We start from the raw sequence: 27,751 nt of genomic DNA, 5'->3' as shown, positions 1-27,751 counted from the left end.
TGGGAATAATATGAGTTGTGTGGGGAAAGAACAGGTGCAAGAAGTTACTGAGGTGTGATGGTGATTATGTAAGTCACAGTTTTCTGTCTGTGGCATACAGATGCACACTGAAGGCTTGACCATACATTCATAAGTAAGAAAGCATCTTAATAGCTTACAAGCTTTAGATAATTTCACTTTGGGCGTAGGAGAATATGGGGTCCAAATTTATTGAAGGTTCTGAGTCTAAAACAATCTTAAGCTAATATGGATCATTGGGCCACCTGTCCAGGCAAGTTGCATCTTTGGATATTGTCTCATGTGACTGTCTGGATGGAAGGAAGGCATGTGGAAAGGAAGAAAACCTTCAAAAATGCAGCAGGCAAGATGATAGGATTTCTAGTATTTGTAGTTTAGTGACTGAATAACTGTGTACTGTTAAAGCATTGTAATATTTAAGACCTTTTCTCTGAATTTTCCAGGATCCAGAGAGGAATGGAGACTCCATTGGATGTTTTATCAAGAGCAGCCTCTCTGGTACATGCTGATGATGAGAAGCGTAAGTCTGAAACTTAGTTCTCTATTTCCTGGATCCAGATGTTTATGTTTGCACTGTGTATTAGCCTAGGAGTTGGCTTTGCTCATTTTTGTAGCTTTTTGAATCTGATATGTAGGAAGATGTCTCTAGAAGCCCTTAAAACATGGTCTTCCTCAAATGCAAAAGCAATATAATGCATGTAAATTGCTTAGTATGCAAAACTATCACTTTAAAAATGTGCTTTCCCATCTATAGAAAGGTGCTCAACTTTTCCTGATTACTTTTGCATTGTTAGTAGACAAAGAAATTGTAGTGGAGCTGCTGGTCAGCTAAGGAGGATTTGAGAGCTCACACTCCTCAGTGTTTGAAGTTAGGCCTATTCTCTTGTAAGAACACATAACTGGGTGTGCATGGATGGATGAGCAAAGATTCCAGCTCATAAAAACTAGGAGATAAACTGTTAGAATTAGTAATGAGCATTTCACTTTCCTTTCAGTGCTAATAAATGGTGAGCACAGGATGTCAGCTTGGTAAATGTCAGTTGTAGCAGTGGAGTAACATGTTGGCAATCGTATGGGTAGCATTTTCACTTCTCTTAGCATTCACATTAAGTGTCCAACATGTGTTAGCCAATGTCAGCAGGATGTTTTCATTTATGGCAAACTGCAGTTGTACTTTTTAGAATGGAGCATGAGTATTAACTCTGTTTTTCAGGTTTTTTTCTGAGTAGTGTATGTTTCTTGGCTATCAACCTGAATAGATGCTAACTAGAAAAATGCTCTTCTGGCTTTTAAACTGCTTTTGTGTGCAGCTTCTGTGCATCGTCACCTCTTAAGATGAATTCCACTTTTTAATCTTTGCTCTTTTATTCTGTGCACTTTTTTTTTGAAAAGTGGAAGCTTTGAATGTTTTATAAAAGAATTCATTACCGCTGTTGCTAATCACCTCACTGAAGTACTTGCAGTAGTAAACAAACACTGTGTTTGAAGATGAAGTTCCATCATGTTTGTCCATTCAATATTCAAGATAACAGTAGCTCACTATTGAAGAAATTTGAGCAGTGGTGGTTTTATACTCTCATGAGCTCTTTTCTATTATTGTCTCTATGTTTTATAATGAGTATTGCTGTTGTTGTTCTTTCATGTTCACTTCTCTGCTAGGTATGGACTGGATTTGTACTGAATGCCACTACAGTGGGATGATTTAGTTTAATGCTACAGTTATTGACTGTTATGAGTACAATGAACAGCAGTGAAAGTCTCAAGGAAATTTCTCTGATTTTGGCTTGGGAAATTTCTCTTGTAAGCTAACTTGCAAATTTGCAGGGAGGACAAAAGCTTGGCCTGTATTCCTTTGACTACTTATTTTTACTACATAAAATTGGAGGCACTACTTTTGGAGTAGTCCTCGCATATTTTTAGTATGCATTATCAATTTTCTTAAGTTTGAGATGCTTTTTTTTGTTGTTGTTGTTGCCTACTGCCTAAGTTCTCTAGTTTGAATTTGATTTTGAGTTCCATGGGGTAGGAATGTTGGGCTGGATTTTGAGAATTCAGAGGAAGTCTGATTCAGTGCAACTTGAATGTGAGGAAGCTGGTGTGTGTCTGGTTCTAATTTACATTCCTTTAGTTTTACTACTTCGACTTAATTAGATTTATACCACTCTGCAGCTTCTGACTTAGATCGTCTCTGAGTTTGTCCTGTTGCTGTGCACACTGCACTGTGCACCAATCGTGCTGTTGTATGAAAAGCTGCTCGAAGGAAGAAATGGTAGCCGAGGCCAGAATGGGCTGAACTTTTTTTTGTTTGTTGACCTGTGCAAATTGTACCAGCAAGTGTTGCTCACATTGTGTTGCAGAATGGATTCTAAGAGTTAGCCTTAGGCCTGAATTGGGCAGACATCCTTGAGCTTTCCAGTGAAGTGCCTGGCGTTCCCCCCTGCAGTTTTAGCACTGGTTCTTCTCCATATCTGTATACCCCATATTGAATTCTACCTAGTTGTTAATATCCCAGTCACAATGCACAGTAATAAAAACATTAGTGTCTTGTCCAGAGCCTTTTACTTTTGTGCTGGAATAGAAGTTTGTCTAAGGGACAATTCCTGGTGCCCTTCATACATTTCGTGTTTGAAATATTTTTGTTTTTTGAATAGAGACACAACAACAGAAGCCATGTGCTTTCCTGACATGAGGAGGCTCTGAAGAGATGAGTAGTTAGGTTCCAATGGATCAGTAAATCTTCTCATAAATGTGCTTGTGGTTATCTAAGGTAAATAATAAGATTTGCAAGAGCTAATTTGTCACTTGAAGACTTGTTACTAATCACTGAACTGCCAGAGGAGAAGGGAAAGGATGTAGGAAGTCAGTGCTGTTTATGAGCAGCTGTTCCAGGGTAGGTAATGTGCAGCTCTTCATCTGTAGGTGGCATTTGTAAGGTGTTGCTGCTTGGTGCTTTTTTTCCCCCCTAATTTGTTCAGTGGGCTTTATATGAAGTGGACATCTGTAAGGCCTGTGTATGCATGATGTCTTTTTAATGTTATCAGAGCTAGAAACCTCACCAAATGTTGATTCCTGTGGAGATGCAAAAGTCAAGTTTACTATGAGATTTTTGATACTGCTCTTCTGTTCTTTCCCTAAACCATGCTTACTGGAATTGCAGTGATCTTTCATATCTTCAGTACTTACAGTGGCTAATTTGAGAAGACTACAGTTTCAGATGGTAATATTTTAGTAACTCATTACTGGAAGTGCAGTTTTCCATAACTCCCATAACTGTGCAGAGTTCAAACACTGTGAAGTGTTATTTTGTATTTATCTTATGTAAAAATAAGGATTTTGAGAATTGGTCTTTCAATTATAAAAAGTGATATAAAAGCATAATGTTGTTATTGAGAAAAAATATTGAGGGCAGAAGCTGATAAGAGCTTGGACACACAGAATGCATTGCAAACACTGAGTATTTGTCCTGTAACGTGTTGTTCATACGTCCTTCCAATGAGCAATTCCAGTTCATGAATATGGGAATGGAGGAGAGAAAAAACGTGCTGTTTCTTACCCTCTCAGGATAACAGAATGAAAAGTCTGTTTTTGGAAACAGAAGACAATATACTTCCACAAGGAAATGAAAGATTTGGAAACAGCTCATAAATGGCACAAGAATGTTGAGGGTAATAGCTTTGCATTCTGGTGCATTGTGCTGCTTCCATAACAACTGAGTCTTCGTTTACATTTTGAAACCCTGCAATAGAGGACTACATTTAAAAGAAAGATGATCTTTGATTAAGCTGTTCTTCTTGAACATGTGGAGGAGTTGCATGCAATATTCTTTTTCTACATGTAAGCCTGGAATTGCTATTCTGCACTCCTTGCCTGTGGTGACTATTATTCTTCAGCAGTAGTTCCTTTTATGTGGCTTAGTTTAATCAATTTCAAATAATTAAGCTAGACTGTAGAGTTGGTATGTCTAATACAGAAAAACTGTTGTGCTTTAAAATCTCAGCCCTAATCTATTTTGCAATGAAGAGATGGATAATTATTATGAATTAAAACCTGTTCTTATGGTCAGAGCTTATCTGCTGTGTTTAGCAAAACAGAAACTTAAGCTTTTTGGAGGAAAATCTGATTCCTAAGCAGTAATATTTATGTTTGTAATCCCTCAGCAGCTATTGAAGGTGTTAAAACTGGATTTGTCAGTTAGTCATTTATTTAATCAGTGATGGGGAAAGACGGAGTCCTGTTAGTTTTGGAGCAGAATTTGTGGCATAACTCATCTGTTAGTACTGAAAAGAAGAGAAGTATGGAAGTGTGATGTTTCTGCTTGGTAGCAGTGTGATGGAAAAACATATGTGGTTCAATCACTGAAAGGCAGCCTGAGTCATCTGTTGGTGCTGCATGAATACCAAAAGCCTTAAATAATAAAGTACTGTGAGTAATGACATGTGTAGTATTATGCTTTTAGATTTATGAACCATATAGACTAGGAAAATATTAATATTTCTGTATTTTTAAGTATCAGTTCACCTTTTTTCCTTTTTTTTTTTTTTTCCCCATAAAGCACTCAAATGGCTGAATTCCTGACCTTCTGCTCTTTGTTTTCCAAAAACACTTTATAGCTGACCTTAGTATGTTCAGAGAGGAGCTTTCTGTGAAGTGATATCAGGGCTATCTCATCATTCTTAGGATTTTCTTGAAATTAGGAGTGTTAAAAGGGAAAAGTTATTCCTTGAAGTGCTTCCCTCCCACCCCCGTACTCTTATCTCCACAAAACTTCACCCTTTATTCTCCCTCAAAGTTTATTGTAGCAAGGAAATAAAGAATGAGTAGCACTATGTTTTCAACTTGTTAAATAGGCTGGAAAATGGGGCTGTTGTCTGCCTGGCGCCTAAATGTATTTTAATAGCACTAGAACACCATTAGCATACTCAGTGGAGTGATGGTAATGCCTTCAGGAACAAAGTGTCTAAATATGTATTTTTAAAATTAATTCTAAAACATTTTGAAGATGTTATCCGGGTACAGTTGATAAACATGCTGTAGCATCCTTCAGCATAGCAGATGCTTTCTGAGCCAGTGTGGCTTGGGCACAAACCAGCTGCTCCGAGTTCCGACCCTCGTCATCCAGACAATAAGTCTTTTCTTTCCGAATCCCGTCTACCTAATTGGTGATACAATGTTTGCAGTGATTGGTGGCATTACCTCCGAGGAAATTTTGTTTGCTGAAACACTATCTCTTTAAATGTTGTTTGGCACAGAGAGGGAAAAGAATCTTCTTGCTAGAATGGAATTTGTCATCAGATACCAACCGCTGCTCTGAAAACTGCAGCTGAGTGAATACCATATTGTTAAGCATGATAGCACATACACAAGCATGTGGAACTTGTCAATGCACATGCTTCTAAATGATTGTAGTCTCTGAAACAGGATATCTGGGACTTTGTGCTTGGTTTGGTCTGTTCTACAGAACTAAATATTTGTTATTGTCTGAGCCTGGGGAAAAATATGGGGAAAATTACTCAGTCATTGTGGGTTTGTTCTGTTTTTTTATGGTGGGTGATTGCGACGCAAATGGGGGATTTTTTACAGCTAGGCAGAAGATACTAGCTTGTGAAAACCTGGCCATTTTAATGTAGTGGATTATTTTATTTCATTAAAAAACTAACCAAGTTGCTCCTCAGCTAGGAGTGCTGCAGGCTGACTCGTGAAATACAGGATGCTTTCCCAGGATCTTCTTTCCATATCTGTAAGAACGCAGAGAATCAGGGCGTGCTTGGACACATGCTGTGTCACACATGAAAAGTTAGTGCACTCTCAGTTAGGGCAGAATTAGAGAGAAAATACTTTGGATTTGGGCTATTTTCTGTTATCTGTCCTTTCTCTTACTTGATCGTGTTGCAGTTATTGCAAGCTCTTATCCTGGAGTCTGAAAAGGTAAGAAGTAGGAACGCTTTACAACTTCCTGGCTGGCTCTTGTCAATAGGCATGCTGTCCCTCCATTGCTCAGGTTCTATCCACCAGATGCCATACATTCTGCAGTGACTGTTACTCATTTTCCAGATGGCAAAGCAGGACTTTTTGGGAAAGAGAATGTCTTTGGTGCAATGGAACAGTTCTTCATTTTGTTTACGCAAGTAGGCAAATAAGGAAGTACATTTTGCTGGAAGGAAATTAAATGCCTGTGTTTAGGAAAGGAGGATTCAGAAAGCACTATGTTCATTTTTGATTTAACGACCTTATGCTGGATCAAATGATGACTTTATTTAAGTACATTGGTATTATACAGTATGTTAAAGCAGTCTTACTGTTGTGAAGTTAATTTCTTTACAAGGACTGTGGTGTTAAAATTGAGGTCGCTGACTCCTCTTTCTGTTCTGCACTCTTCAGTGAAATGTTTCTAATGTGTTTGGAGTCCTGTTGTAAATAGATATAGATCTAGGTTCTTAATGAGCATATGTTTGGTGTTTTCTCTTCCCTTGCTGATAACCTGGACTTTATTTATGGTTTGCCATTGAGATTCTGACTTGAAAGGTGAGGGATCTGAACATGGGTTTTCCCAGTGCCATATGAGCGTCCTAGTTAATGGCTAATGAAATGAAAGAATAGAGCCGGTTATCTAGTGGGATATTATACTGATTCACTTCTTCTTCTGTTGTGATTAGAAAGCAAAAACTGATATTTTGCTTCAGGCCGCAGAGAATGTATTTCTCCCCAAGAAGCAAACCCCCAAATGATTTACTTATAAATGGCCCTCTTTTGCTGTCGAACCAAAAAAGAACTTACTTGGATCATTCTTATGAGAAATCTTTAATGTAGTTACAAACAATGCCACTACAGAAATGTCTGTCATCCATAAGCCTGAAAGGAGAAATGATTGTTACTTGGCAAGTTGTGAAGTGATTTATTACCCTTTGTTGTTGTTTTTGTTTTTACTTCTGCTCCGATTTTAAACTTAAGGACTCATTAATTAAAATCTGTCTCAAAAAAAAATCCTTAACTGTATTACAAGGCATTCTTATCTATCTGCTACAACAATATTGTGTCTGATGATAATACCTTGATAATGCAGGAATTAAATTTGCTTTGCATGTATTCATTGTTCTGTAAGAGAAATTCTAAAGGGTAGCTGGACAGAAAGGCTTTTGTGCGTTCTTGTGTTCTCATTTTAAAATTGATTCATTTTATCCCATGCAGCAGGCTTAATTTTCCTGTAACTGTGGCAGTAGTGACAGCTTTTATTTTCTGGTTTATGCCTCTTTTGTCTGTTTGTTTCATGTGGGAACATCCTTGTATTAAGCTATAGCTTTACTATGATAAATCTCTGGCCGTTATTGGCGTTCCTTAGAACCAGGATTTATCTGGCTCCTAATAGCAAAAGAGCACAGTTCATCTATGGCTCCATCTATAACCTCTCCTATATATATATATTTTTAAACCCTGATGTCCCTCATGGTGAATTTACCTCCTAATTATGATATAAATGGAGAACCTCTTTCAGTAGTTGTTGCCCTTGTCAGTAGACAACGTCATTCCAACAGTGGTCAGTATTTCAAATACATTAAAATTCAGCAGTGTTGGCCTTCTGATTGAAATCTGTGGGCTTACTGTGCAAGGGCCTCAGTCTTTGAGTCAATTTCAGAGCATGTTTTGTATAATGCTGGCACAACACAGATTGTTTCGTTATGCCACATTTGCCTAAGAACTGTTCTTATATACCAAAATTGTGAGCTCTATTATTAGAAGTATAGTTGAATAGTTAATTAGCTTTAGAATTGTTGTATTAACGTCTATAGTAGTCCTTAAGAAAGTTGTTTTGAATTGATGAAATAAGAAAAAAAACTTAAGAGCATCAATTATTTCATGGTTTGAATATGAAAGAAAGTAGTGGATATTTTGCTTTTTGAGTGTAAAGAAAATTTACAAATTTTTAATCTATCCTTTTAATACAAATCTGTTTTTTTCTTTTTAAAGTAGGCAGTTATCTAATCTTGATTGAAACCTCTGAGCCATCTGCTTCTTCCTGGCTATGGTACTTGGTAGACTTCATCCAATGTAACAGCAATAACTGCTTACATTAACGTCTCCTCAGCTGCCTTAATCCGTTGGACTGAGCTTCTCATGACTCTCAACAGATGTTTTGCCTTTAAAGGTCAGTTTAACTTTCTGAACAGACCAGCTCCTTGCTTCCCAGAGCATGCCAGCGTAGTTAAGAATTGGAATGTAGTTCGACATCAGGAATGAAATTTCTTGAATTTCTTTTCAACTTCTTTAGTTACTCACCCAAATGTGACGTGATAACCCCTTTTATAATAACTACCAAGTGTATTTCAAAAGGAAAATAGTGTCAGAAGAAGAAGAATCTTATGAATGATTAGAACAAGTTGTTACATAGTTTTAAGGCAGAATCTTTCAGGTTGAAAGTAGTGTATTTTCATGTTTCCTTGTATTACAACAGTATATCGAAGCACGTACTGGGTATTAAGAAGTATTTATAATTAAATTTCCATCTAAAACGTTTGCTGTGCTTCTTCATGTATGATAGTAAAAAAAAAAAAAAAAACCCAAAAAATGAAACCCCAAAACAACAACGACAAAAAACACACATGGAAACCCAGATAATGGTATCTTGTTGAAAGTGGCAAGAAGTTGTCCACAGAAGATCAGAGAAAGGAATGAAGTTAAAGTAAGCTATAAGCTCTCTCTCTCAGGGAGAGCTTAAAATGAACTGTTAGCTTTTAAAATCAGAAACAATTGTATCCTAATGTGTTTTTAGGGAGAGTCATAATTTGCTTCCCTGTTGGAATAAGAGATGTTTTACTATATGAGAGCTGTGCATCCTGTGACCAGCAGAAGTCTGCAGCAGGTATTGGAAGGAAGTTGTTTCTCAGCCATGGACAGTTACTTGTTGGCTCGCACCCGAAGCTCATCAGTTCAGCCTGCCTCACGTAACTGTGATGGAATGTAATACGGGTGTTGAATCTGTGTTGGGATTCCTAAAAGTATTTTGTGACTTTATTTCATAGATTGGCTGTGGATTGTGGGAAAGGATATGCAGCAGATTTACATATGTGAATTATTACTGTGCTTACTATGGTGCTCAGTAACATAACTTTTTACTCTGTGATGTAACTCACACCATCATTTGGCATACATGCACATATTTTGTCAATCTGCTGTATGAAAATTCCATTATTTTACCGCTACTAATAAAATAATTCTTATTAATAATCATGCACAATATTGGGTTCTCAGCCAGGAGCTTTGCTGGAAGGTTCCAAGAATTTTCCTGCATTCGGGAGAGGTAAAACTTATGTTTCTTGCACTTAATACTCCCTTAAAAAACTTAACATCTTGATTTCTATAGGTAGAGGAGCACCAAATAAATTGCTGTGTCCACTTGATAACCACAGTGCCACATTGAAGTAATAACTTGGATCTTATTTAGTTGTCTTTACTCTTACATGCCTTCAGTGTAAATCTTCTTATCTAACCTTATTTTTTTACTGGTAATCTGTTTATTTTTACATGCATATTTCTGTAGGATCTTTTGATAATTTGTTTTAAAGTTCTTTTTCCTTCTCAAAATACAGTGTTAGTGGTAGTATGTGCTGTTCCACTGACCTTAATGCAGAAACATTAATGCTGCTGTCTGTTTTCAGTCGTGCCATGATGTTAACGGTAGTGAGAGATTATGACAGTAGAAAAATGTAGGTTTTCACTGCTGCTTTTGGCTGTTCATTCCTAGCAATGTGATGGTGTTCAAATGAGAGCACTTCTGTTCTCCTTAACTATTTCTTTCAGCTGTTAACAACAGCAGTGTACTTTTGTTTCTGATAACGCTCGAGCCTTTCTAAGTAACTTTCCAAACAGGATCGCTGTATGCTTGCTGCCCTGCAGTGCTGTATCTTTAAGGAAATTCTGAGAGCATGGGTCCAGAATGGAGTGAATGTTGCAAGCCAGAATAAACTTTTAAGGACTGCCAGAGGTGAACTTCCTGGTAGAGCAGAGTAATGATCACTCAGGTGATCTCTAGCAGGATGTAACATTTGTGCGACCTTCCTGTGCTAGTTTTTGGTGGTTATGAGAAGCCAGAAAGTGATGTGCCAGCACGATATGAGGTGGTAGACATTGGGCTGCAGTGATGAACCTCTCTGTAATAACTGTAACTGTAGAGGTAGAATCATATGCACTCATGTGAGATCATAATTTCCAGCGGTGCTGGTAAGATTTCAAAGATTTCAAATTTTCTTCTTCAGACCTTTCCTTATAATTTTTCTAACCATTATTTTATGAAAAGAAGTGGCAGATACAGGAGCTTTAGAAAGGCTGTATGTTAATCTTTTTCTTATTTTTCTTCTTCCTTAAATTTGTTATATTGTGATCTTGACCTTTCAAAATTTAATTGGTTTTCTCTACATACTGTGTACTTACATTTCTGGGAGAAGAATTTTGCTTTGAGCTGTTTTATTTCTTGCTTTTTTTTTTTTTTTTTAAGCCGGTGCTTAAAAGCAAACATATGAAAGAAAATACTTGCACACATGCATTCATTTAAAACAAAAGATAAAACAGAAAAAAAGGCTTCTTGTTTTTGACCCACAAGCAGCTTTTAGAGAGTACTTGTCTGTGTACAAATGAGACAGTCAGCTGTGCATTCAGACTGAGGCTGTGAAAAATTAATAGTTGAAACCTTGTATTTAGGACCAACTGGCAGCTGTTTTAAAATTAGAATTGTTGCAAATGCAGAAGAATGAATCAATATTGATAAATGGCTTATAACAGTTTTAATTCTGAAAAGATGGATGGATGCACACACACACACATATACATATCACCTAAAGATACCTCAGGATCACAAGCTGCTGATAACCCTGTGTCCTGGCAGCTGCAGAAGGCAGCCACGTGTTAAAGGTTGCACGCATTTGGGCAATTTTTGCATAATTCTCCACATGAGGTTTGCACATGTGAGAGCTGTGTTCATTCCTAATCCATACAATTGTTTTATGCCCTCCAGAACATGCAAATGAGTTGTGGTGTTTGTGATAAGTCTCTGAAGTCTTTCTTTGGATTTGCTTTTTACCTGCTGTTGCAGGGACAGAATTGTTCTGTAGTCCTTTGGTTTGTGCACACGGGCAATAGATTGCAGGCTGAAAATGAACACACAACTCGCTGTTGGAATTAAGTTCATGGTCTGACTATTTAATTAAATGTTCATTATGAACTGGTGTCCTCATGCTTTTGGTGTTAATGTGAGGAAATGCACTTAATATCGTTTGTAAAACAACAGATTATTTTAATTCTGAGAAATTGCATTGAAATTACTTGTACTAATGCAGTGAAATATTTTAAATATTAGATGCTTTTAGCCAGTAATTAAGTAATATGCCAGTCTTCTGGCTTTATTTTTTTGTTTGTTTGTTTGTTTGTTTATTTTGTTTAAGTGTGAGTTTTTTCAGCCTTTTGCTGAAATAGCAAGAAATAATTTGAAGATACTTGGTTTCAGGATATGCCCAGAAAAGTGGAACAAAGAGGTTTGGGCCATCAGCTGTAAGTGAAAGGCACCTCGCTGCAATATGAGATTTGCTCTTTTGAAGGTGTATTGCTAACAGTGAGAGATGTGGTGAGAACTGTAGTAAAACAGGGGTGGAGAAATTAGGAGATAGGTTGCCCTGCATTAGTACATGTTTAGCACAATTTCTTTGCAGTGGTGTGAATTTCCAAGGGGCTGTTTGAGCCTTTGCCCTCCTACTTCTCAGTAGAGTGCTTCTTTCTCACTCTGAGGTCCAGTTCCTGCTGAGCCCAGAAATCTGCAGGAGCTGAGTGCCTGAGGTGAGGCTCAGTAGATGAGCTGATCCTTACCTTTGGAAGGAGGTGAGCGGGTCGTGCCTCCCTACTTCCCCAATTTTCGGATGCACTGCCTTGCACCTGGGCCAGTTAGGCTCTTTTCCCCATGTGGGTCAGAGATGTTTGCCTGTCACTGACTGGTGGACACACTGCTGAGCAGCGTTCTGTAATTCAGTCTCTGAAGTGGGAGGTGTCTCTGCCTGTAGCAGGGGGTTGGAACTAGATGCTGATCTTAAAGATGCCTTCCGACTCAAACCATTCTATGAAATCAAATCACTGTTTCTGTGCATCATATCATTTTCTTTTGACTCCTTTCCACTATGCACACTGGGTATGGTAAAGCAGAATTCTCCACAACTGCAAAGAAATCAGAATTTATTTAAACAGTCAGGTACTGATTTCATAGCCCTTTACGTTTTGTTTGTCCTGTGTTGTATCAGCTTGGAAACTAACACAAAGGCTGACCTTAGTGGAACTGTTACAAACCTTTATGATGACCAAATAGAATCAGTTCAGAGTTTATTCTTATAATTAACACACACTGCATCAATATACAACCGTTCAAATTGATTCAAGTCTTTGTAGAGTTTACTGCAGCTCAACCAAATAAGTTAAAGAACAGGCTTTTCAATAGGAATGTGTGTATTGGTGGGAACATGTCAGTGTGTGAAGGCAAGAACTTGATGTTTTATTAATTTTGCATGTGGTTGTTTCACTTGGGAGGTCCCACTGTCATCTACTGACATTCTGCAATTCCAGCTGTTTATCTGGAATCACTATCTTGCTGAGTTTCTGGTAAGTGATATTACCCAAGTTTTTTCCATGACATCCAAAGGTGCAGAATTTATTTTGATTGTTATGCAGTACAATTCACTGAACTGTGTCATTCTTTTTTAATAGTCATTTTTTATTCTAAATGCAACAAATTATCTAATATGTAATAATCTCTAATAGTCCCCAAATACCATTCTTTATATTTAATCCCAAGCCAACTGCTGTGCTGGCTGGTGTGGCTGATTGATTTCCTTATGATTGTTTCCTCTGCACTCATTCCTGATAAAAATTCTATCTTCTATCAGGCAAAGAAAACTTCAATCGAGTAGGCTTTAAATCCAAGATGGTTATCCTATCTAGTAGTATTGCAACTTGTGTAATACTGACACTCAAATGTAATGTGATGGCTTTCTTTGGTGTTAGTCCAACTGGAGAGAAATTTCAGTCAGCATAAGTAGTTCAGTAGCTTCTGAAGTCATTGAAGCTTTCAGTTTTCAGTAAGCGTGTAGAAAACAGTAAGAGAAAGTACTGTGTAAAAGGAAACTGTGACTACCTATTAGTAAATAATGAGATTAGTGACTGCAGTGCAAGTAGAGTGTAGTTACTAGTCTGTAAAAATTGTGCTGAACTTATGAAATTCATGTTCCATGTGTACGCTTTGTGTTCAGAGAAAAACAGGCAGGTGTGAAAAAGGTAGCTGGCTCTTCTGAGATCAATTTTCTTAGTAGCATACGATGTAATAGAAATAAAAGTCACACTGCGTTTTTTGACAGGGAATAATGTATGTGTTGTTTTATGCAGGCAGCTCAGTTGCTCTGCTGTGGTATTTATGATGCTCATTTAATTGTTGTATATCTGTTCCAATCTAACAGAATATTAGGACCTATTTGCTTTGGAGTTGGGAAGGGTTGTTCATTTAAGGAAGTTCACAGGCGCAGCTTCAGCACCTGTTTTCCTTCTCCAGGCCACCCCAGCAAGGTACTTTTCCCTGAGGAAATGATGGGTACACATGGGGAGCTGTGTCGGTACAGATATGTGATATAATTCTGATGGTACATTTTCCTTTGTAGCTGAACTCTGCTGATAAGTTCGTGAAGTGTATTTTGATCATCTGTACTGCAGATTTTTTTTCCTTACCAAGACTGTGATATTTGCAATACTTGTTTCCATGAACAGTATTGTGAAATTCTATTCAATGTAATTTATGTGGGTATGAAGTCCTTATTTTGAGTAGCTTTTGTGTATTTGGAGGAGTCAGTCATACTCTAATTTAAATGCAGAGAAGCTCTGAGAGGAAGTCTTTCTCAGACCAAAGCTAAACTGTGTTTTCTTAGTTAAAGTTAAGAATTAGATTGTGCTCACCTGGATGCAGTAAAAGTTTGCAAGAAGAATCTAAATGTGTCAGATGATGTGCAATTCAACCAGTTACCCAAGGGCTGTCCACAGCAACGTTATAGTTACTGCAATGCTAGGCTTGCAAATTAGGACTTACAGGCAAGAGTTAGCTGCCTTCACTCCCTTTTATGAAAGCAGCTGACTGCAGAGGGCAAATGCATGCTGCACGTGCTTGTGAGAATATCAGGTCTCTCTCATGGTCCCTGGAAGAATCTGAGCTCCACCAGCGTTCTTTCTGTGAATGTCTACCACCTTGCAGTTTCTTTTTAGAAGTTTTGTTCTGCCTTGATCTGAAGAAATAGGAAGACAGAACCATATTTATTTGTCTTTTTCTTAATGACTGAATTAACTAATGAGAAGGCATTCGCTCCTGAGAGTAGGAATCTTGATAGAATTTATATCCTGCATCATCCACAACGAAAGTTTTTGTAGAAGGTGGTTACAGAATGAACACAGTTCAGAGGAAGGAAAAGGAGGTAGGTATTCTACAAGAAATGTATAGGGCTAGGATTCTTTTAATCAAGATTCTCTACTGGCTGTCTGTCCTGTGACTTTTCGTATACATTGTCAGTAAATTAGCAGGTCAGACAGGTTCTGCCTGAAAAGAATACACAGACCAAGAATTCTTTTATTTTTAATTACTGGAGTGGATGAAAGCAAGGTGTGGTCTTTGGCCCAGCGTAGAGAGTCAGGAATTGACTAGCTTCTGTGCCTCCAGGTAAATCTCATCTTCCTGCCTTGATTTCTCCAGCTGTGATATAGGTGTGATACTTGCCTGAGGAGGAAACTGAATATATTCCTATTTGCTAGGTTCCTGAGACAGAAATTGGTACGCACATAATATTTCTATTTTAGAAAATTAAGCTTTTTTAATAAACATTTTAATAAGAACACTGATCACGTGGCTTCAGTTTGGCTGACTTTAGTTCTTCTCTTTGTGAAAAATAACTGGAAAACTTCCTCTTACGATTTTGTTGCAAGTATTTCCATATGATAATTTCTTCAGTTTTGTGTTATGAGGTTCCTAAATATCTAACTTCAAAGAAAGCTCAAGGTAGTGATCTTGTTCTGTGACAGAAGATATCTAAAAGATGGAGGGAATTGATGAATAGGACACATAAGAAAAAAGTTTAAAAACAATGCAGATGAATAAATCTTAAAAAAAAAAAACAAAAAAAAAAAAAAAAAAACAACCTGTTAAAAATGTTCTGTACCAAACATCTTAGCACTTTAGGATTGACCTTCAGTTGAAAAGTTTTCACTACTTCCTAGTTTTGAGCTTTTGGACTCTGAGGTATAATTTCCAAGATTATTTGTTTATTCTTCAGCATTAAAAGCTTAAAAAGTAAAAAAAAAAAATAAATTGTGTGTAACTTCTCCAGATACGCTTGGGAGAAATGGAGCTTTAGGAAAAACAGAAGTATTGCAAAACTTTGCAACATTTATGGAGTTGCAACATAAAGAACATGGGGGAAGAAGGGGCAAGGTCACTGCTAAGTTCTAATCTTCCAGGACCAGTCTTTCCCTATTTCATTTACTTTAAGCAGCCTGTGATCATTACTGGAAATATAGAACATAAATACTGTTGCATGCACATCAGGATTTTGTTGTGTTGACTCCAGCACTGTTGTATCTCTGCCATATTTAATTTTTCTTGAGACATATATTAAATATTTGGAAATGTTTTCTGCTCTGGACTCTATCCTTCAGTTTCAGTGCCGGGGGTTTAAATAGTTAGTTATGCATCCACATATCTTGTGATTTGCATTTCATGTGACTGCAAGTGTGAACAAGAGTGTGTGATATCACCTTAGAGGAGAACGGTTTAACTGCTTTCTCCAGCTGTAGAGAAGCTCTCTCGCCCTGCCCTAAAGGTTGTTTGGTAAGTGCATTATGTCAATTAGCCTTGGCAGAGCAACATACAAGCCGATGAAAACGTGTTGGGAGTTGAAGTTTGGGCTGGTTTTGCATTTGAGCAGAGGGAAGCTGAACCACAGTTCGTACAGAGATTTTTATTTTGCTTTTTTTCTTTCTAGAAACGATTTCATCCTTTAGATGTATAAATGCACAACCAAAATGACAGGAAGGACTCAGAATACTAGGAAATGACAACTGCGTTTACTGGTTTTGTTGCATTTCTCTCTTCTGCATAGCTGTCATTGTACTTTGTAGGCACAGACATCACAGTGTTTTATTACCTGCCATGACAAATACAATTTGACTTACAAGGGATGCAGTGAATTGCTTCCCTAATCCTTTTCCACTATAGCCTGTAGGATTAATTTTGGTGGCAATGTTTGCTTTTGCTTTCTTTGATAAAGGATCATAGCACTGTTTAATGGAGGACTTGATTAATGGATATCTAGATCAGAAATGGAAAAGAAGAATAGAAGAGAATAACTTGACTTTTTTCTTTCTTGACGTAAGCAGTTTTTACATAGCATCCTGTTTTTATACTATTGTGTGGCGTTGTCTCAAGCATAACTTTAATTGTTTTTGAAATTAGTAGAGTATCAACTTCAATAAAATCTGTGAAAAATGAAACAACTATTTAAAAGAAAATAGAGGTCATCTATTATCTATAGCTAAGCTGCATATTGCTATTTTTAAAGTTTTATTTTCATTTTGTAGTTAAATTAATAGTATCCTTGAAAAACAGAGCATCAGTTCTGTTTTAATGATCTGTGAAAATAATGTTATAAAGAATGATCTTTTTTTTTTTTTTTAAGAAATCATTATGAATCGTTGATACACATTAGACTACATAGGTAGCATTGATTATTTTCTATTTTCTTTTTTTTTTTTTTTTTAGTGACAAGATGTTTCTTAAAATCCTTATCTAATTATATATTAAATTGTATTTTAACATCCTGGGATAGGATTCTCCCAGGAAGGAGCTGCCGGGCTTGGATGTCTCTAGCTCTGAAGTCTTCAAGTGTGAGATCTGAGGCAGAGAGTGGGGAAAGCAGACTGAGGTGAGGTGTATGAGAAGGAAGGCGTGGTTTGGAAAACAGGAATGGATTTTGGCAGGAGAATATGGGAATTGAGACTGGTTGGGCAACAGTTTGGGACAAGCAGGTACTGGTAGTAAAGGATTGTTGGGAATGAACATGGGAGTCTGAGACTCAGATAATAGCACTAGTTACAGAAGGAAAGTGAGGCTGGCATAGGTCAGGTACTGGGCCATATGAGCAGCTGGAAAGGGTATAAGACAAAAGCGTTTTGCCTGTGTGGCAGATTTAAGTATTTTAGCCTCGGTGTCAATTCTTGTTGGGACTGGTGTCGTGGAACAGAGAGGATAGCACTTGGGGGGTCGTTCTGTTTTTCACTTGCCCTGTGAGGGAAAACATACATAAACAAATACGGTGTTGGAAAGACCTTTTGAAGATGGCAATTAAATGCTGCTCCCATTTTCAGAATGTATGTTACGTGTCGCTCTGTATCATAAGCTACTTTTTATGTAAGAGCATAGTCTCATTCAGTGAGAGGAGCAGTGCCACTGCACAAACTATTTGGTATTTTTTCCTGAATTGCTTGGTGTGGAGCCAAAACTTTATATTCTACCCACTAATCAAACAAGGCTCAACAGGCAGGATTATTCAATTCCTTGTAGGTTTTCCTATGACACTTACCACTACACAGTCACAAAGCTTCATAAACCTTTAATTAACCTTTACAACACCCCTTTGATATGATTCAATTCAATCATTATTCAGGACCAGAGCCAGCAAATCTTTCTTTACACAAAGTGAAGTGAGGTCCTGTGGAAATAAGTAGCCTGTGAGATCATCAAATATGATTATGCAGTAAAACTGTGGGAGGTTGGCAAATAGGGGTTACCTCCAAAAACCCTCTTCTTGGCATTTTTAAAATTTGCATGTGTTTGATTTTCAGTCATTGTAAGACTTTGCAGTCTTACACACAGTTTAACACAGTTCCCTGTGTTAAAAAATATATGACAATATTTATCTTGAAAACCACTTTCTAAGATGTGTAATGGAAAGAACACCTCCAGCTCAGTATTTTTAGCCTTTTTTATTCGTTATGTTTAATAACCTTTATCCTACTTCTGTCTCTAAAAACAAAAGCAAAGAAAACCTGCGCAGCTAACAATACTGGCAAAACCAGACTTGGCTCTGGTAAGCATGTATGCATTTCAGTTCCATGTAGCTCATAGTGCAGTTTATAGTCAGGGCTGATCGCACTTCCTGGACTCCTGCTTCCAAACCAGTTACCAGGCTGACATAAACTCAGTTATGCTGAATATTAAAGTTCTAAACTGAGGGCCTTTGATTTTGAGGATATAAAGCATACTTTCATGCGCGGTCTGTTCATCTCTTGATTTGTCATCGTTTCAACAAATCAGTAATTCAGACCAATGAAATGATTCCTTATTTAATTGTTCTTACCCAGCCTGAGCAATCATTTCCATGTGACTGTTCAATTTCTCTAATTTCTGTTAGCAGCAAGCCTGGACTTTTGGCAATAATATGGCTTATGTAATTAAGCTTTTGCCTGCCATTTCTCTCTGAAAAAATCTGCTTGTGTGTAATTGAGAATGTAGTCTGTCTTAAAACTGCACGAACCTCGCTTAAGTGGGATTTTGTATCCTGCCTGATAAGAATCAATTCAGGAAAAGACTTGTGTTCTTCTAGATGTACAAAGCCCTTCTGATGGTTTTCTTTACCTTATTTAAGGGTAAGTAAATGGCTTTCTTAAGTTGGGAATTATAATATTAGAGATCTTAAGATGAGTTGATAAAAAGCTTAGTTTGAAATTGAACATGAGTAAAAGCTTCTTTACTGAGGAGGGTGGCTGGGCACTGACAGAGGCTCTCCAGGGCAGTGGTCATGGCCCCAAGCTGCTGGAGTACATTTGAACATTGCTCTCAGAAATACGGTTTAATTTGGGGTGGTCCTGTGTGGAGCCAGCACTTGACAGTCCTTGCAGATCCCTTCCAACTTGAGATATTCTATGATGCTATTATGCTTTCTTTTTCAAATAACTGTAGGAGGTTGTACTTTGTGTAGCAAATCAGTTTGCATATTCTTATGTATGCTTGCTGTATTTAATGGTATCGTACTAGCAGGATGAGTCTTCTGAAATTTGGTCTCGCAATTGCTTAGCCTTATTTTAAAGATTAGTAATTCTCTACTGCCTTATTTCACAATGAGATTGGATTGTTTTTGTTTCTAACCATGTTCCCAAATGGAACTTGATATAGTAAGTGTGAGCCATAATTTTATGCTGTGGGTGGAAGGCTAAGCTCAAGAGTTAAGTACAGTGTTCTTTCTGTCCTGCCAAAGTCTAGGTTGGTGAAAGGACAGAGTGAAGTAAAATTCTGTGCAGTGGATATCTGGACAATTTAATTATAGTTCTGTACTATCATATGGTGATTACCTAGCTTTTAATTAATCATTCATATTCTTATTTAAATTTTTCTAATATACAGTGTAGCAGCATCAGCGGTATTAGGATCCTCATTTAGGATTGGTGTGATATAATTAGAAGAAAAGATATAAATGAAGAAAGTTTGTTCTCTGCGAATAACACAGTACATGCTGGTGTGGTTTTTATTTTTATTGAATGCTGCTGACCTAGAGCTGTTGCTGCCTTTTCTTTTTTCGCTTTGTCACTCAAGGTTCAGCGTATTGCAGATTTTTTATAAACGTGGTTCATGCTTATAGTTTTTAAATCCTAAGATGGTGTACTGGTCTTACATGTGTAAGATAAGCTGAATAAAAAGAAAAGGTTTGATTGACCACAGCACATTACAGGAGTGACTTACACACCAGCAGCCTAACGGATGAGAGGTAAGGAGAGTGAATTGAATAGCAGCAGTAATAATGGGACATAACTGTTTGGATTCGTGATAACCAAACAAAACTGTACGTTGTGATATTCAGACTATCGGGCAAGAAGTGTGCAAGAGCTGATGGGCTTAGTTGACAGTTTTTCTCTGCTACACTCTGCTCACCTTCTACAGCTGTTTTTTTCTTGATTGAGAACTGGGATCTATCAGGAGAAGATGTTGAGAATGCTAGGGCTCCTTCCCCCTTAGCCATCAGTCCTGTGCTAAATAATGTCTCTATTACCCTGTTGTCTTGAAGGAGGAGTATGTAGATTATGTTAGGCTCAGGATGACTTTGCCTGTCTCTAGCACTCTGGGAAGAAGGTGGTGTTTTACCAGGCTAACAGAAGCAAGTTTTATGCATCTTAAGTCTCTATTGCTTAGAGGACTAATGTATGTAGCTGAGAGGACGTGTGGCTCAGAGAAAGATCAGGAGGCAGTTGACTGAAACAGAGATAAGGCAGTACAAAACGAAAAGCAGGATCTGCTATTTCATTTTTGGGATATCAGTGCCTCATGTATCCTTTGGTGCTGTGTATGCTCTGACTTGTCACTACATACATGTTTGTTAGCACCCAAAACTAGTGAAGCTTTGCAGCTGTAGCTGCTATAGAGGTGAAAAGTCAGAGTGAATTTTAATGCCTAATATGGAATATGACACTTGGATTAAGATGATCTGGAGTGTTGAGATGTGAGAGAGGATAGGAGACCGAGATGACTGCAGAGCTGAGGCTGATGAGACAAGGAGGTGCTTAATGCAGGAAGAAAGGGATGGAACTCAGAGCAGTTGGAGAGCATGGCCTGAGAGAGTGTTTGGAAGAGTTGGAAGGGAAGAGAGTTAAGTGAGAGGGGATGTTAAGAAGGAAAACGCTTCAAAAGCTGAGATTTTGGGGACATTTAGGAATATTTGTATTGTTGGGAAAGCACTGAATTTCAGGAATTGAAAGAGTGGTGGATATGAGTTTTGGGGAAACTGTGTGAATTAGAATCACTGAAACAAAAGCCTTTGTTTGTGAAAGGGGAAAGAGGGTATTTGCAGTTTTAAAGCACTTTTTGAAAGGGAACTGGAGTTAACACAGACTATTAGTTTCAGCTTTGCATCTGCCAAGGACACCTTGGTCTGGTGACAGGCAGACACTGACCAGGACCTTCAGTCATGCACAGGGTGACTTCTTTGTGGTAAATCAAATGCTAACGTTTGGTTTTAAAATGTGATTTTTAGCACTGCAGGCCCACTTTGCTTTCGTACTTTCCCTGTTCTACAGTTGCCTCTTCTATTAAAAATGGTGAGTAACAGTTGTGAGCACTGCGTGCTGTAAGAAAGGCTTGTGCCAGCTGTGCAGAGAAATGATAGGAGATGTTTTGTCAGAGAGCTGGAAGTAATTAAAGCAAGCCTCCTTTTTTTAAAATGTAAAAACTTTTATTTCAAATCTCTTGTTTCTAACAGGTGGGGTGGGGGCACAAAGTAAGAAAAAATATCTTTTTCCATAGAAAAAATGGAGACAGAGTTTTCAACAACAATTTCTGTGTTTATTTTTGAGATTGAAAATGGCCTTTCTGGAAAGGAAAATGTCTTACCTTGTGTACCTGTCAGACTGGAAGTGGTAATTCTGATCCATTTGAAAAGGAGGGTCTCAGCTTCCTAGCAATGTAAGTGCAAAAGGCTTGAGACTATGAACTTCTGAAACCAAGGAAATGTTTTAGAAGAGGGATGTCTTGACTATTAAAAAGTTTTCCCTTATAAAGAGTTATTGAGGTTTTTTTTCTGTACTTCAGAGCCCTGTAAAGTTGTACTTATGGACAACTAGAACTAGAGGAGTGAATACATTTTTTTTTAACACTGTCCATTATGATAAATAATACTACATGCATGTGTGTGTACATATATATACATAAACATACTAATTTTTTTTCTGTCTTGCATTATTAGTTTGAATAATGCAAGTGTGACATGGATACCTGTATGCAGTAGTTCTTTTTTTTTTTTTTTTTTTTTACTATTTTCTACTGCTTGCTCCAGAGGACATTAGATCCATCAGCATCATGAGTAAAGTTCCCTGGCTAGCTGATTTGTTTTTGTTTAGGATAAGTGTATGTTTTCTTTGTTGTGTTTTTTGGCTGTTTCTTCTTTAAATTTTATCTTATTACGGTAAAATAATCTAATATAAAATGCTTTTTCTAATAGTAGAGAACAAGACCCTTTAATGGAAAAATATAGTCTTAAAAGTTGAATGAAGTTTCTTTTTAACTTAATGAAGCAATAGCTTGAGACTTATGTAATTGGATCCTGTAATAAATGCTTATTAACATTCTCATTCTAATGTCTAGGATAAGTAATTACTGTAATGTTTAAAAGCCAAAATTAATTTGTTTTGTGACAAGAGTTGTAATTGATTGTACTGCACGGTTCTTAGCACGATAGCATTGGAATTCGTTTTTTAAAATCTGACTTATAAGTTTATTACCTGTGTTGCTTATGCTACATTCAGTCTTTGTGCAAACAAGGTCAACTGCATACACTTAAAGAGATTTACATACATTGACGTGTAAGTTGAGTTAGGCACGGAGTATATCTGATCTCTCGCCAAGCTAGCAATAAAGGGGAAATCTTTTCAAAGACTGTAGCAATCTTACAGCCCTTTGCTTTATTTCAAACCCTATAATTAGTGGTTTCTGGAAACTGGATTTGCTTCTTCCCAAAGATGAGGGATATGCACAGTAATTTTGAAATCTAGCCTTTAAACATGGTCTGGCTCCTAACTTTCCTGAGTAAGAAGTGTTTTAGATGCCTGAGCATTTCACATCAAGCTGACTTAGGACTGGCATTTTTTTTTAATGCACTCTTTCCAATTTTCTCCCTCCCCTCTCCATCACTTTTTATTTTAACTTCTAGGGCATGGCAATTTTAACACTCATGTGCATCTGGAGACTCTGATGGCATATGAGATTCTTTGTAGCTCAAGATAAATTATGTTTCTGATTATCATCAACCCTTCAGAAATTCAAATTAGTATGCAAATAACAAGAAAGATTATCAAGATTTTAATTAGCAACTAACAATTTTCCAACCTAGATAAACAAGATTTATCTGTTACATATTCTATCTGCATTTTAAAGTGTTTTTAACCCAGCTTAGGAGAATAAAAAACACACCAGTAAGTTGTGAGTGGCAAGGTAGTATGTGGAAATGAAGAATATTTTTTGGTAAATCTGATCTCTGCTGTTCTGTTTGAACAAGTAGTCAAAGAATGAAGTCAAGATAAATCAGGTGCTAATGAATACTTGTAGACTACGGAGCCAATCACCTAATTCATCACCTCCACTGTCCTGCAGTTCTCTACAGCTGTAAAATAGATATTTAGTATTAGAACAATCAGCAGAATGTGTACTTTGCATACTGCTACTTACCATTCACTACAACACTTGTAAAAAAAAAAAACTACAAGCTTTGGAACAAGCAGACATTATAGATTTTGTGCCGCAGTAGGAGATCAGATCACAAAGGTGTAGCTGACTGAAGTCCCGGGTCAGTGTGATCCAGTTGATGGAAGCAAAGTGGGTTGCTACCTGAATTGCCAGCTGCTTTTTTCTGGACGTGAGAGGTACTTCCTGAAGCAGCAACTGCTGCCTGTGGTATCATGTACTGCCATTTTCTATTTTGATCCTGAGAGCTAGGTGCTGCTAGGAAATAAAGTGAGACTTGCTGTGAATTGCCTGTATTTACCCCGCTTCTTTCATCCTCAAACCTTTGCCTTTCTTCACTGTATGGTACAACAGTAAGGTGAGTTTATCCTGGGGTAGGAGATAAATAATGCTTTCTGCAAGCAACTTCCTTGTCATCTAGCTCTGAATTTCCTGCGTGTTTCATACGTGTTAGCTCTTTTTATTGTATCTGAGAGTATTCAAAAGCACACACTTCATCTTGCTTAGATGAGAATTTTTGTTGTTGTTGTTATTGTGTAAAATATACTGTAACTACATTTAAAAATGTTGGTGATAAGTGGAGCAAGTCTGCAACTGAGTATCAGGAAAAGGAATAGTGTTATTTTTTTTCCTTCAGGCACATCGCCACCTAGCAGCTGCTAACTAAAATCTCTTTCAGTTGAAAGGAAAAGGTAGAACCTGTATCTGAAGTACTCTCACTTTACTCCTCCAACCTCTTTCATAAGTTGACATATCAACTAGGTGATAGATCATAAAAGCCTTCCCGACCTCAGGAGCTGTAATATCTATTGCTGTCCGTGCAGAAATGGGAGTCAAATGGGGTAATACTGCGTGGTCTTCCTCATCAGTTAGTTACTCTTCTATTAAAACTATATTTTTCTCTCTTAGTTGCAAAATTGGTCACTGTCAGAATGGTGTTCTGTGCTGATGATCATCAGGAATGAAATCTGAGTCATGTGTCCAAGTGAGCAGATTGCAGATCTTTCCTCTACAGTGTTGATTCTCAGCAGGTGCTGTACGTTTTTCCATTGAAAGATGGTGTGTGGCATGGAGTGTGAACCAAAGCTGATTGTGTGGGCTCTTCAGTGCTACTGCCTAAGACAGTAGCAAGAATGAGAGAAGGGAGTGAGGAGGCAGGCAGGAGGGGAAAACCATGGAAGAGAGGTAGAGGACTGGTCAGGCTTGAGGACCTGAGAGAGAAGGCAGATGAGAATGCTCCATGCTCTTCTTGAAACCGTTCGTTCTGAAGCAGCTCTATATTTTTAAATGCTGTAAAAATCATGTAAACTCTTACTGTCAAATCTAATATTATGGATGTGATATATGCAGGAATTGCCATTTTTTCCTACATTCAGGTAATCAATACACAAGTACAGATTAACTTTTTAAGAAGATTCCTGTTATTGCTTAAATAAATGAAATTTATATATTTTTATAGTAGAAGAGTTCCAGTAAGTGACTCAGTAAAGTATGTGCACTGTATGTTGTTGAAAGGACATGTTTGACAAAATGTTTTTAAATCTGAAAAATGCTCTCTTCTGTTCATCACCCTGGTTATGTCAGTACCGGTGTTCTTGTTGGGTCAAGCATTTGCTTTCACATTGTATCTCATGATTGTCCTTCTCTCGTCTGCATTGGAGCGGTCTTGGTCATAAGCTAGATTCTGTTCAGATGAGAAGCTGAGGGAGGCTCATCACCAAGAGTGCTCCTTATGTGCTGCAGCTGCTAAGGGGTATTGGTCCATTTAACCAAACATAAGCTAGTCCAGAGAAGGTATATGGAGTTTAGATGCCAAGTCTGCTGTGCCAGCTGCTTCTGTAGATGTACCACTGTATTCTGCAAGAGGGAAAGCTTTGTTTTATTGTAGAAAAGGCAGTCTTGTCTAAATCCACCTTAATGCAGACACTAGCTGTTAAAGTATGTATTTGGTCCCCTGGTTTTGCTAACTGTGATTTACCTACTTAATAGAACCACTTTGGTTTGCTTTCCTTGCCTCAGAATTCTTCCGTGGAAAGGCATTCCTACATGAAAACTGTCTTTGCTTTCTCTATTGAAAGTGAATTTGAAGATCACAAAGAGGTTGAACTATCTCATCTGTTTATGTGGGCTAATTTGATGTACTTAGATGTGAAGTCTGGAGTGATTCAGAAAGATGTTATGTGGATTTTCAGTTACCTCTAGGGGATGCTGTTGTGTTAAAAGTTCCCTTGTACTAAACATATTATATATAGCTTTGGGTATTTATCTGCCTTATGGAATAAAAGAGCATGCAATACTCTATATTAATGTAGATTAATATAGATTAATAAGAGAAGTGCTTTAGATAATGTCAGATAGAGATAGTATGACATGTAACTGTGGTAGCAAGTATCAATGTACGGAAAAAGAAGTAAGAACTATCCTGGGGTGGTGTTAATAACTATGTATGTCACATCTAACCTGCTGAAGCATTGATTGATTTCAGCTCAGTGAAAGGTATCTCCAACTGGTGAAGTGTGTGATGAATGGCAGTTTTTGAATAGAGTAGTTGACAATTCTGTGCTTTTGAGAATGGACTCAGTGCTTTACAGGAAACCTGTTGGTAGTTAAGGCTAACGCCTGCTGAACTTTTGGTTTTGCAATGCTTGAGATACGTTTATGTTTATATTTTTTTCTTCCCTGTTCTTTCACCAGGTGTTCTTTTATTTTCAATATTTTGTTTGAGAAATTCATAAAACTTCCAGTGTTTGGTACCAGTTCACTGTTAGTTAACATGAAGCGTCTTAAGTTCTTTCTATGAAAATTGACAAGTGTTAATCATAGCATTTACTGAAGCAGTTTATACAGAATGATCATTATTGTCTAAAAACTTGCAGACCGGTGGTACTGATATAATCAGTAAGAATTCCTTATTAGTTTATGGATAATGATACAGAGCAGTTAGTGATTTATAGGCAATATACAATACTACTTTTCCAAACGATTTGAAGAAAAAGTTATATCTGAATATAGAGGGGAATTTACACTGGACTTTGAACTACGTTGTCCTTGTATAGCTAAAACAATATGTGCAGACCACTGCCCTAAAGTTTGGAATATTACTTTCCTTCTTCATCATCTCCAGTTCCTGTAAAACTTTTAAGTATTTTAAACTGGAAAAATCAATCTTCTTATCTTTTCTAAGGATCCATAAAATGTTGCTAATGATGCAAATTCAGCGATGAGGTCAATATTAAAAACTGTACGTAGCACTAATATTTTCCACAAAAGTTTTGGAATGCTTAGATAAGGAACTTGCATTTCATGCTGAAGAAACTTGTTTCTTTTTGCTAACATTGTAGGTATAGATTTTTGTCTCAGTTTGTAACTTCAAACACTAACACTTCTCTCCATGCCCTTATTAATTGACAGTCTATACCACTGATGTGCAACAGCGTGGAATTTTGTACATGCACAACATGATCTGCTACTTAAAACTTCTGGCCCACATACTTGAAAATGATAATGTTCTTCATTAAAATCATTTCTCTTACTAGAAAGCACTGTGTATTACTTTGGTCTGCAGATGTGTGATGGCAACTTAAACAGTATCAAGTCCTGTGAGGCAAAAAAAAACCAACAGCAACCCTTTTATTAAATGCTATCTGAGAAATGTATTGTTACTTCAGCATTGAGCTTTTCCACTGTGTTAGTCTTAAAGATTAACAATGCTTCTAGTAAGGAGAGTGCCTTTTTTTTGCATATAAATAATCAATAAAAAACTTCCAGACCTTCGTCTTCTCAGTAATGCAGGTTTTCTTTTTGAAGGACATCCTCCTTCAAATGAAGAATGTAGGTAGATCGCTCCCAGGACTGTTTCTCATGTTTGAAGGAAGGAGAAACCTCATTTGAGTTCTGGAGAATTTTCCTTGGAGATACATTTCTTACTCCTATTAGTAGTAACTTCACTTGAATTGCCAGGTCTCTCTGAAATAGCCATAGTGTTCAAATAGTACTTTTCAAAATGCTATGCTAAAGTGCTTCTGTAAAGCACTAACAAAGCAGAGGAATTCCCAAAGTGGAAACTAAAGTTTGTTATTGATTCTCACTGACTGTGTGCTCTCTTGTATACCATTAAAATTCTCCTTCCCAGGAAGACAGGGAAGAATTACCGTCCATTTCAAAGAGGAGAGAGAGACAGAAGCAAGATTAGGGCTCCATTAGCCTTTTTGTTTGTCTTAGATTGGAATTTATTTCTTTATTTCTGTCAAATCAGCCTTCAGGTGTTGATTAGCCACAGGAAGTACAAGCTGATGCCTGCTAGGTTAGCACATGCTTGCCTCCATGCAGATGTTCTGCCCTCCCTGAATGAGTCACGCACATCTGTGCAAGCAGCGCCAGCCTTTGTGGTCAAGGTTAGAACTGCAGAAGGGCTGACCGCATCCTGGGATGGGACCGAATCAAATGCAGTGACGTCCT

General features: G+C 37.5%; 1 protein-coding gene across 1 annotated transcript in view; it reads left to right on the top strand.

The window, feature by feature from the left end:
- Positions 1-474: 474 nt before the first annotated feature.
- Positions 475-27,751, top strand: part of VGLL4 (vestigial like family member 4) — a gene marked incomplete at both ends in the record, with an annotated part of 70,795 nt that continues 43,518 nt past the window's right edge. Inside the window, one exon of the mRNA XM_079540607.1 lies at positions 475-538. Within this exon, the coding sequence (XP_079396733.1) occupies positions 475-538 (64 nt within the window). The remainder of the gene's footprint in view (positions 539-27,751) is intronic.

Source organism: Tetrao urogallus (assembly GCF_951394365.1).
Source record: "Tetrao urogallus genome assembly, chromosome: 10".
NCBI classification, from domain to species: domain Eukaryota; kingdom Metazoa; phylum Chordata; class Aves; order Galliformes; family Phasianidae; genus Tetrao; species Tetrao urogallus.
The sequence above is the reverse complement of the archived record's forward strand: the minus strand, read 5'-3'. Positions and strand labels throughout refer to the sequence as shown.